General features: G+C 42.9%; 1 protein-coding gene across 3 annotated transcripts in view; it reads right to left on the reverse strand.

Moving 5' to 3' along the window:
• The window catches only part of arel1 (apoptosis resistant E3 ubiquitin protein ligase 1), an 82,481-nt gene that overhangs the window by 48,225 nt on the left and 22,172 nt on the right, over positions 1–12,084 (reverse strand). For 2 of the 3 annotated variants that reach the window (XM_062042290.1, XM_062042291.1), the window contains exons 6-11: positions 9,538–9,776; positions 9,228–9,465; positions 8,988–9,157; positions 7,849–8,029; positions 5,786–6,030; positions 5,632–5,709 (exon numbers count right to left, since the gene is read on the reverse strand). In XM_062042290.1, coding sequence (XP_061898274.1) covers positions 5,632–5,709; positions 5,786–6,030; positions 7,849–8,029; positions 8,988–9,157; positions 9,228–9,465; positions 9,538–9,776 — 1,151 coding nt within the window. The remainder of the gene's footprint in view (positions 1–5,631; positions 5,710–5,785; positions 6,031–7,848; positions 8,030–8,987; positions 9,158–9,227; positions 9,466–9,537; positions 9,777–12,084) is intronic. The other variant, XM_062042292.1, reaches the window with a different exon arrangement.

Below are 12,084 nucleotides of genomic sequence, written 5' to 3' on the forward strand. Positions count from 1 at the left end.
CATTCTGGCCACTGGATAAATTTCACAAAAAAACACTGTTTGTCCAAACAAGACTTACATTCATTGTTTCCTCTAAGGCGCGCGCTTGCATATTTATTAACTATGTACAACTTTGCAATTCAACTTAATTAGTTTATTACAACTAGCAGTAACAACTGATGACAGGGCAAGGATGACGAGCACCTGCAGCAACTGCAGCGTTCCAAGGCACGGCTAACCAGCGCTGCTGCCAATGATAAGATGCGGTTTTCAACCCGTGTTTACTTACGCAGCCAATCAAAGTCATATGCATATTTACTGTCGACGTAAGTATGTGCTTCACACGCTGAACATGTTGACTTGTTTTGTAGGTTTGTATGTTGTGTCGTACCTACAAAGAGTTTGTGCCAACTTTTTCATCAGCTGATGGCAGAAATAGTATGGGGAGCAGAGCATTCCTTTTTTACGCAAGCTCTGTGATCACTTTGATGCTCAATTTCCAAAGGATGAATTGAAAGGGAGTTGTGTCCGGGTGCTTGGATGTAGGTCGGATCCTTTTCCAGTCTGCGCCCGGGCTGCGCTCTGTCACCTATCCCTTTTGTGATTTTCATGGACAGGATTTCTAGGCAGAGTCGTGACCATGGCGGAGAGGGTATACGTCTCGGGGGGCTAAAGGGCATCACTGCTGTTTACAAATGATGTGGTCCTGATGGCACCATCGGTTCGTGACCTTCAGCTCTCACTGGATCTGTTCGCAGCCAAGTGTTCAGTGGCTAAAATGAGGATCAGCATCTCCAAATCTGAGGCCATGGTTCTCAGCAGGAAACCGATGGTTTGTACAGTCCAGGTAGAGAACGAGACTCTGTCCCAGGTGGAGGTGTTATAAATATCTCGGGGTCTTGTTCACGAGTGAGGGAAAGATGGAGAAGGAAATCAGCCGAAGAATCGGAGCAGCTGGGGCAGTATTGCAGTCTCTCTGCCGCACAGAAGGCAAAGCTTTCAGTCTAACGGGATATCTACATTCCTACTCTCACCTATGGTCATGAAGTGTGGGTCATTACCGAAAGAATAAGATCGCGGATACAAGCGGCCAAAATTAGTTTCCTCAGAAGGGTGGCTGGCATCTCCCTTAGAGATAGGGTGAGAAGTTCAGTCACCCGAGAGAGACTCGGAGTAGAGCCGCTGCTCCTTCACTTGGAAAGAAGCCGGCTTAGGTGGTTCGGGCATCTCGTTTGGATGCCTCACGAGCGTCTCCCAAGGGAGGTCCTCGTTGCATGTCCCACTGGGAGGAGACCCCGGGGCAGGCCAAGGACCAGATGGGGGGATTACATCTCCTCTCTGGACTAGGAACGTTTCGGGATCCCCCAGGAGGAAGTTGCTAATGTTGCTCTGTAGAGGGAAGTCTGGGGGTCTCTGCTGGAGCTGGTATCCCTGCGACCCAATTCCGGATAAGCGGTTGAAGATGGATGGGTGGATGGAATTGAAAGAGTGGTCTGGAATTGACATTGAAGTACTGAGCTCAGACATTATTTTTGAGTATGGATGAAACACACTGGTAAAAACCTATGAGGCCATTCTTCACCACTCGCATATAGAAGCCATTAAAGGCCTACTGAAATGAGATTTTCTTATTTAAACGGGGATAGCAGGTCCATTCTATGTCATACTTGATCATTTTGCGATATTGCCATATTTTTGCTGAAAGGATTTAGTAGAGAACATTGACGATAAAGTTCGCAACTACTGGTCGCTGATAAAAAAAGCCTTGCCTGTACCGGAAGTAGCGTGACGTCACAGGTTGTGGAGCTCCTCACATCTGCACATTGTTTACAATCATGGCCACCAGCAGCGAGAGCGATTCAGACCGAGAAAGCGACGATTTCCCCATTAATTTGAGCGAGGATGAAAGATTTGTGGATGAGGAAAGTGAAAGTGAAGGACTAGAGGGCAGTGGAAGCGATTCAGATAGGGAAGATGCTGTGAGAGGCGGGTGGGACCTGATATTCAGCTGGGAATGACTAAAACAGTAAATAAACACAAGACATATATATACTCTATTAGCCACAACACAACCAGGTTTATATGCCACAAATTAATCCAGCATAACAAACACCTCCCCCCTCCCGTCCATATAACACGCCAATACAAATCAAACACCCGCACAACACACTCAATCCCACAGCCCAAAGTACCGTTCACCTCCGCAAAGTTCATACAGCACATATATTTCCCCAAAGTCCCCAAAGTTACTTACGTGACATGCACATAGCGGCATACACGTACGGGCAAGCGATCAAATGTTTGGAAGCCGCAGCTTACACATACAAATTAAAACAAAATGCTTACGGCAACATTCTGGTTGCGTACTAACGGTACCGCGTATCCAACTCAAAGTCCTCCTGGTAAGAGTCTGTTGTCCCAGTTCTCCACAGGCCAATGGTAAAGCTTGACTGTCATCTTTCAGGAAAGTAAACAATGAAACACCGGCTACGTGTTTGTGTTGCTACAGCCGGCCGCTAATACACCGCTTCCCACCTACAGCTTTCTTCTTTGCTGTCTCCATGGTTCATTAAACAAATTGCAAAAGATTCACCGACACAAATGTCCAGAATACTGTGGAATTTTGCAATGAAAACAGACGACTTAAGCTGGCCACAATGGTGTCCCAAAATGTCCGCTACAATCCGTGACGTCACGCGCAGACGTCATCATACCGAGACGTTTTCAGCGGGATATTTCACGGGAAATTTAAAACTGCACTTTACTAATCTAACCCGGCCGTATTGGCATGTGTTGCAATGTTAAGATTTCATCATTGATATATAAACTATCAGACTGCGTGGTCGGTAGTAGTGGGTTTCAGTAGGCCTTTAACAGAAAATACACTGAATTCAAGTACATCATTAAACAAAAACTTAAACAAGGATCAATCAGCACATTTTCATATATGGTGGCTGCAGCACTCTGATGTGAGGAGATAAAGGAGATCTCACAGCTCGTGGATATCTGTGCTACCTTCCAGCATCAAGTGCAGATTGTGAAAGAGGCTTTTATTTAATGAATCGTATCAAAACAACATCCAGAAACTGTCTAAAAATGACACATTTGGACGAGCTGAAGCGCACTGTATTAAACAAAAAGCAGACAAGGTCATCAAGATGGACAAAGTCTAGAAATACTGGAGAAGTGAAAAGGACAGACAAGAAAAAAGGGTGACATTTATTTTCCTGATCAGATTTGAGCTATTGACGTTAATTAGGAATTTTGATTTATAGATATTGATCATGGTGGGCAGCACGGTGGAACAGGGGTTAGTGCCTGTGCCTCATAATACAAAGGTCCTGAGTAGTCCCGAGTTCAATCCCGGGCTCGGGATCTTTCTGTGTGGAGTTTGTATGTTCTCCATGTGACTGGTGGGTTCCCTCCGGGTACTCCGGCTTCCTCCCACCTCCAAAAACATGCACCTGGGGATAGGTTGATTGGCAACACTAAATTGGCCCTAGTGTGTGAATGTGAGTGTGAATGTTGTCTGTCTATCTGTGTTGGCCCTGCGATGAGGTGGCGACTTGTATCCTGCCTTCCGCCCGAATGCAGCTGAGATAGGCTCCAGCACCCCCCGCAACCCCAAAAAGGGACAAGCGGTAGAACATGGATGGATGGATATTGATCATTAATTATTATGATGATGAGGCCAAATGCAAATACATAAACTGTATTGTTATATATTTGCTCTGAATTAATCTGTTAATTAACTGTTAATAAGAATTAATCTACAAGACAGACCTTTAGGCCCTTTCTTTTTTGGCAGTTACAATTTTTTTCATGTAATTTATCTAACCACGGTGTTGCTTTAGCTTGTTTACTTCAGAAATAGTAATCAATTGTTAAACATCTCTAGACATACTAGGGTGCTCCTCTAGGTTTTATTTTAGGCCCTCTCTTTTTCATCATTTGGACTATTCAACTGGCGAGTTCAGTTCAACAAAACCTGAGGGACTTACATTTTTGCAGCAGATTCATAAAATCACTGGAGTGCTATAATGGAGATAATATTTGACCAGCATTTTTGCAGAAGGTCCTTAAAAACAGCAGAGCGGGGCTGTAACTCTGACAAAATATGACCAAAATCAAATGTCTACTGTAGAAGACACTTGTTCTTCTGAATATACAAAATAAGATGAATAGTGAAGTGGAAAGTCCGGCTTTGTGGAAATGTGGCCCCGAAAACAATTTTGTTAAACATCCCTAAACTGCAAAGGTCATGTTATTTTTATTCAAAGTTGACCAATGAATGTGTATTAAAATTAATCTTATACCGCGACCCCGAGAGGGACAAGCGGTAGAAAACGGATGGGATGAATTGATTATTGCTGTAATTTGATTATTTTGTAAAGTCATGTAATTTGTTATGAAGTCACGTTTTGGAGAATGACATGGCTTTAGTGTGCATGTCTAAGGTTGCTCACATCAGTCCACGGTATGCTCAGGGAGTTTGTGGGTTTGCTCAGACACAAATAAAATTAGAGGGAACATTGCTTACATTGTAAACTTACTGCAATGTAAGTTATGGAAAAAGTGCTATATTTATTTGCAATAGTTTGTCTCAACAAAAGAGTAATTAAAAAGAGCAAAATATATATAACCAGCAGCATGGTGGCACAGGGGTTAGTGCATGTGCCTCACAATACGAAGGTCCTGAGAAGTCCTGAGTTCAAACCCGGGCTCGGGATCTTTCTGTGTGGAGTTTGCATGTTTTCCCCGTGACTGCGTGTTGTCTGTCTATCTGTGTTGGCCCTGTGATGAGTTGGCGACTTGTCCAGGGTGTACGCCGCCTTCTGCCCGAATGCAGCTGAGATAGGCTCCAGCACCCCCCGTGACCCCAAAAAGGGACAAGCGGTAGAAAATGGATGGATGGAAAATATATAACCTAAAACAACATGTTCTACTATCAACAATTAAGACATCTTTGAATACATTTTTAAGCACGAATGTAAATAATAATGCTGATCATTTGTAAAGATGTAATTTCAATGTGACAAACATTTGTATAAGAACAAAGTAACTACAAAGTATACAACTATGTACTAATACAATTATTGACAATTTTGCATGTATTTTGCTTCACTGATTGTTTTTTCTTCAGGTGTTGTGATTTTGTTCTGACATTGGCAGACAACAGATGTGTGACACGACGCAGGAGAAAAACTTTCTCAGATGCTGTCACAGGTATACATGTATTTTGTCTGTTCTACTTTAGTCTCATCTTTGTTGTCTCTTGTTTCCATTTTAACTGAGTATAGCTGAGTAGTTTTTTCCAGAGCCGCTGTTCTATCTTTATTATTTTGCTGCGTTTAAACGCTGTTTGTGACTCCAAGTGACTGATGTGTGCTATAGCCTTCTGGGTTAGAAGTATTGAAGGAAGACACCTTTATTTATTATCCGAAAAACAAACTTGAAAATTATTTCACAAAGCGGACGACACACTCGCAGCAAGCTTGTTGCTCTGTGGAGCACAGCACAGTTCATACAGCTTACCGGTATAATAATTATGTAAGAAAAAAACAATACCGATGTCTTCCGATTTTTAAGCCAATATTGGCAATAATATCAGCCCTACTCCTTTTGTTCACTGACTGCAAGTTTTCTAGTTACCTTTGTTCCAGGACATACTCGAAAGGTGAAAAGGCGCCACGGAATAATTTTCAGGTAGAACTCCTTCACAGATAATTGCTGTTTGACAAAAAATAAAACTGTAAGCTACATGTCACGGTTAAGTTTTTGACAAAAATTTGGTTGTTGTACTTACCTTTGGTGATATGTAACAATAGACCTTTTTTGGTTTCTTGACCTTTTCAGATTGCCCCTCCACAGGAGAGTCATGCTCGTCCTCCTCGTCTGCCATGGACGGCCTCCTATGGGGAGCCAGCAGAGAGGAGGCTGGTGGTTGTGACAAGCAGCTGCTATAGTTGCCGCTGCTGTAGAGGTATGCCTCGAAATAGATGCTGATGCCTGGCGTGGACACATTCTTCTCCACGTAGGCCTTCTCATTCTCTGCGAGACAGAGAAAGGGCCTGTTAAGCATTCACATTAGGGGTGTGCAGCCGATTAAATTGCATTGATTGGCAAATAGAAAATTGTTTAATCAAAACGATACAAAAATAATGCTATAGAGCTCAAGGAAACTAAACTATGGTAAACAGGATATACAAACCCCGTTTCCATATGAGTTGGGAAATTGTGTTAGATGTAAATATAAACGGAATACAATGATTTGGCAAATCCTTTTCAACTTTTCAATTGAATGCACTACAAAGACAAGATATTTGATGTTCAAACTCATAAACTTTATTTTTATTTGCAAATAATAATTAACTTAGAATTTCATGGCTGCAACACGTGCCAAAGTAGTTGGGAAAGGACATGTTCACCACTGTGTTACATGGCCTTTCCTTTTAACAACACTCAGTAAACGTTTGGGAACTGAGGAGACATATTTTTTAAGCTTCTCAGGTGGAATTCTTTTCCATTCTTGCTTTATGTACAGCTTAAGTTGTTCAACAGTCCGGGGTCTCCGTTGTGGTATTTTAGGCTTCATAATGCACCACACATTTTCAATGGGAGACAGGTCTGGACTACAGGCAGGCCAGTCTAGTACCCGCACTCTTTTACTATGAAGCCACGATGATGTAACACGTGGCTTGGCATTGTCTTGCTGAAATAAGCAGGGGCGTCCATGGTAACGTTGCTTGGATGGCAACATATGTTGCTCCAAAACCTGTATGTACCTTTCAGCATTAATGGCGCCTTCACAGATATGTAAGTTACCCATGTCTTGGGCACTAATACACCCCCATACCATCACAGATGCTGGCTTTTCAACTTTGCGCCTATAACAATCTGGATGGTTATTTTCCTCTTTGGTCCGGAGGACACAACGTCCACAGTTTCCAAAAACAATTTGAAATGTGGACTCGTCAGACCACAGAACACTTTTCCCACTTTGTATCAGTCCATCTTAGATGAGCTCAGGCCCAGCGAAGCCGACGGCGTTTCTGGGTGGTGTTGATAAACGGTTTTCGCCTTGCATAGGAGAGTTTTAACTTGCACTTACAGATGTAGCGACCAAATGTAGTTACTGACAGTGGGTTTCTGAAGTGTTCTTGAGCCCATGTGGTGATATGTTCCTGAGCCCATGTGGTGATATCCTTTACACACTGATGTCGCTTGTTGATGCAGTATAGCCTGAATGATCGAAGGTCACGGGCTTAGCTGCTTACGTGCAGTGATTTCTCCAGATTCTCTGGACCCTTTGATGATATTATGGACCGTAGATGGTGAAATCCCTAAATTCCTTGCAATAGCTGGTTGAGAAAGGTTTTTCTTAAACTGTTCAACAATTTGCTGACGCATTTGTTGACAAAGTGGTGAGCCTCGCCCCATCCTTGTTTGTGAATGACTGAGCATTTCATGGAATCTACGTTTATACCCAATCATGGCACCCACCTGTTCCCAATTTGCCTGTTCACCTGTGGGATGTTCCAAATAAGTGTTTGATGAGCATTCCTCAACTTTATCAGTATTTATTGCCACCTTTCCCAACTTCCTTGTCACGTGTTGCTGGCATCAAATTCTAAAGTTAATGATTATTTACAAAAAAAAAAATGTTTATCAGTTTGAACATCAAATATGTTGTCTTTGTAGCATATTCAACTGAATATGGGTTGAAAATGATTTGAAAATCATTGTATTCCGTTTATATTTACATTTAACACAATTTCCCAACTCATATGGAAACAGGGTTTGTACGTTGAACCCTTGAATTCAATCCCAAGTAACAATGTCAACACTAGTACATTAATATTGGCTCACCGTTGAGAACAATAATGTCAAACTCTCCATTGCTGAGTGGCTGATCCTGGTAGGAGATGCGGGCTCTGAAACAGCCAGTCTTCCACAAGGTCAGTTTCATCAGAACCTGACATTGCTGCTTGTTTAGGGTCACCGTCTTACTATAATGGCCCTCCATACTGTCATCATCCACTGTGCCCAGCTGCCACGAAAACATGACATCTTCGTCTGAGAAAACGCTTCAAAACAAAATGGTAAGACAGAGGCTATGTTCACACTGCAGGGTTGGATGTCCAATTCGGATTCCTTTGTCAAATCCGATCTTTTTAGTGGCCGTTCACATTACAAAAAAAAATTAATTTCTAATGTAAACGCAATCTGACCCGCAAGCAGACATGACATCATGATGTCACACGCACTGCAATGTTTACGAAAGTAAACATGGCATTAGCTCTCGTCGGTCCCAGTACTGGCATTTGTAACAATTTCCAAGATTTTGAGCAAAGTCAACCTTTTCTGCACCAAATTGGTACTCAGCATCAAGGGTTGAAAATCAGGGGTTAAACCCCCAACTGATTCCCGGGCGCGGCCACCGTTGCTGCTCACTGCTCCCCTGTGGGGATGGGTCAAATGCAGAGATTAATTTCATCGCACCTAGTGTGTGAGTGACAATCATTGGCACTTTAAGATGAAGAAGGAAGAGGACAAGTATTTTTGCACTGGCAGTTTGACGGGATATTTTGCTTTGATGTTAGCTTGAAGAGCGTGTCTGTGGGCGAGCAGTCGGAAACAGAGTGGTGAAACTTTCACTTGAGTTCCTAAATCATATTATCTTCACTAGTTTTCTGCTGAATTGTCAACTATTAATTTTGTAACCGTCTATTTTGGCGAATAATTATGACACTTAGCACTTTTTGATTGTGTTCTGGTCAGATGAATGCGACCTGTGCGCGGGAGCGTCACACACAGATGGCACATCGCATATATATCTGATTTATTTCCACATGAGAAAGAGGCTCGTGTCGGATATGAAAATCTGAATTGACCTGTTCACAATTACATGAAAAAAATCTGATACAGGTCGCACATGGGCAACAAAAAAAATCTGAATTGACCTGCAGTGTGAACAAGGCCAGAGAAGATAATTTTTTCAAACTTACAGACTGCAAATGGACGCTGTAGTTGGCCTCATCTGTCAACGATATAGAGTTACTTGTAGGGTTTCCATATTCATCCCTGGGCTCAATTTGCAGAGTGTGCTGCTGGCTATGTGTTAGCACCAGCGTAGAGAAATGGTAGGCTATCTTGGTCTTAGATGGGACAACCGTGCCTAAAAAACAGAAAAAACAGTAATCAGCCAAAAAGCAGGCCATGGAAACAGATTATCAATCAAAACCAACCTGGCTGGAAGATTTTATAGTACGGGCTGTAGGCAACATTGAGGCCACCAAGTTTGACAGCCACCTCATAGCGGCCGGCCTTGCGCACAGTGAAAGCTACTTTTACCACGTTGGAATCTGCTTCTTGTAAGACCTCCTGTGTAATAGGTATGTCCAGAGCCAGTTCAATGTGCGTGATGTTAACCCTCAACCCCACTGGCCGATGGGCCGGGAAAGGCTGGCCGTTCTTGTAGTACAGCTGCCAAGACGAGAGGCATAAACAGATTAGGACCGCTGTGGAATGTTACACTTTACAATCCATAACGATTACTTTGCTCTTTACTTGGACTCTGAAGCTCATCGTCTGCCCCACTTCTTGTGGCTCCTTCCAATCCCAGGACACCTTGCAGGAGCGTGGATCCAGGTAGTTGCCCCGCACATAGTCATAGATGCTGCGGTCTCCGCGTCGACCCGGGTCCTCGTTTTGCAGGAAGCTAACGACTCTGGCTGCAAGCTCACACAGGAACTTGATGGTGAAGACAAATGCAATGATGGAAACAGTAATTCCACCTGCCAAAAGGAGTGAGCAGACCCAAAAGAGGAATTACTGTAGGACATTTGCAATGCTTAAAGGGGAACTGCACTTTTTTGGGAATGTTGCTTATTGCTCCCAATCATTATAAGACAAGACCACAAGTATTTTTTTTTAGGATTTTAAAGATGATAAAAACACTTGAAAAATGGGGCTAATGGGAGTCCGTTTTGAAGCCTTCAAAGCCCTTTACAACAACTTCAAAACCCTCCATCAACGTTCTATATACACAGTGCAAGTCTACATAAAATGTAGTAACAGACACGTTAATAACAATATGTAACATGTTATTTACCATATTTTGATCATTTTAATAATTTCCGGGAATTATTTCTTCGTGCATTGATTTCTGTTTCCATAGCAGCTCACGTCTGACTTCTGGCAACAACTTGTGTTCCTACTTCCGGAATCATACATGCATGTGTACTAATCATTGGTAACAAACAACGAAGATGTCTATTTTTTTGGACAAATAAAGATTCACAACCTTCTATTTTTTAAGCTAAATATACTGCTGCTTATAGAAACGAGCACAAAGAGGGTGAAACGTTTGAGCAGACGGAAGCCGTTATAGTGAGGTGAAAGTCACTCGAACCTGCAAATGTGGATTTTGGAGACAAGTTATTTCGACATATATGGATTGCTTACCCCAAATTAACAGGAAATGTCCCAGGCCAGCTGGACCAGACGAACATCTGTCCATCGAGTGAGTCACTTTAATATCGATCATGACACACGCAGTACGCCATCCATGTCATTACAGTGCGTTGTTTACTAATGTGAATGACGTTGTCTGGCTAGTTCAGCTGTGTACAAACAAACACGGGAGCTAATACTTTACAGATACTGTAATACAAAACCCAAAACCAGTGAAGTTGGTACGTTGTGTAAATCGTAAATAAAAGCAGAATACAATGATTTGCAAATCAATTTCAACCTATACTCAATTGAATACACTGCAAAGACAAGACATTTAATGTTTGACCTGGTAGTTATTTTTTGCTAATATTAGCTCATTTGGAATTTGAAGCCTGCAACATGTTTTAAAAAAGCTGGCACAAGTGGCAAAAAAGACTGAGAAAGTTTAGGAATGTTCATTTAACACTTATTTGGAACATCCCACAGGTGAACAGGCTAATTGGGAACAGGCGGGTGCCATGATTGGGTAGAAAAGCAGCTTCCATGAAATGCTCAGTCATTCACAAACAAAGATGAGGCGAGGGTCACCACTTTGTGAACAAATGCGTGAGCAAATTGTCCAACAGTTTAAGAACAACATTTTTCAACCAGCTATTGCAACGAATTTAGGGATTTCACCATATACGGTTCGTAATATCATCAAAAGGTTCAGAAAATGTGGGGAAAAGCCAAAAACATTGAATGCCCGTGACCTTTGATCCCTCAGGCGGTACTGCATGTAAAGGATATCACCACATGGGCTCAGGAACACTTCAGAAAACCACTGTCAGTAACTACAGTTCGTCGCTACATCTGTAAGTGCAAGTTAAAACTCTACTATCCAAATCCAAAGCCATTTATCAACAACACACAAACGCCGCCGGCTTCGCTGGGCCCGAGCTCATCTAAGATGGACTGATGCAAAGTGGAAAAGTGTTCTGTGGTCTGACGAGTCCACATTTCAAATTGTTTTTGGAAACTGTGAACGTTGTGTCCTCCGGACCAAAGAGGAAAAGAACCATCCGGACTGTTACATGTTCAAGGCAGCCACCACAGAAAATTATCACACGTGTGGAGGAATAGGCAGAGTCTGTGTCCGCATACATTCAGAAGTGCATGGAGGATGTTAGTGTGATCAAGAACATCCCCACACGGGCCAACGAGAAACCCTGGATGAACAGTGAGGTATGTGCAATGCTGAAGGCACGGAGCGCTTTTAAATCTGGTGACATGGTAGCATTTAAAACAGCCACAGCCAACCTGAGCCGTGCCATTAGGGTTGCAAAGCGTGCTCAGTCAGAGAGTGCAGGACTTCTTCGAGAACCCCACGAACACTAGACGAATGTGGCACGGCATACATGTCATCACGGACTATAAAGCTACCCCCCGTCCCCGTGACAACAGCATCAGCTTTCTTAACGACCTCAACAACCTCTTTGTGAGGTTTGAGGCACTTAACACCACTCTGGCGAGGAAATCCATCCCTCGCCCTGATGTGCAGCCGCTCAACATGGACCTGAGGAGAGGGAACCCCCGGAAAGCAGCGGGACCTGATGACAGTCCGGGCAGGGTGCTTAAGAGATGTGCAAACCAGCTAGCTGGGGTTCT

This window comes from Entelurus aequoreus, linkage group LG03 (genome assembly GCF_033978785.1).
Source record: "Entelurus aequoreus isolate RoL-2023_Sb linkage group LG03, RoL_Eaeq_v1.1, whole genome shotgun sequence".
NCBI lineage: Eukaryota > Metazoa > Chordata > Actinopteri > Syngnathiformes > Syngnathidae > Entelurus > Entelurus aequoreus.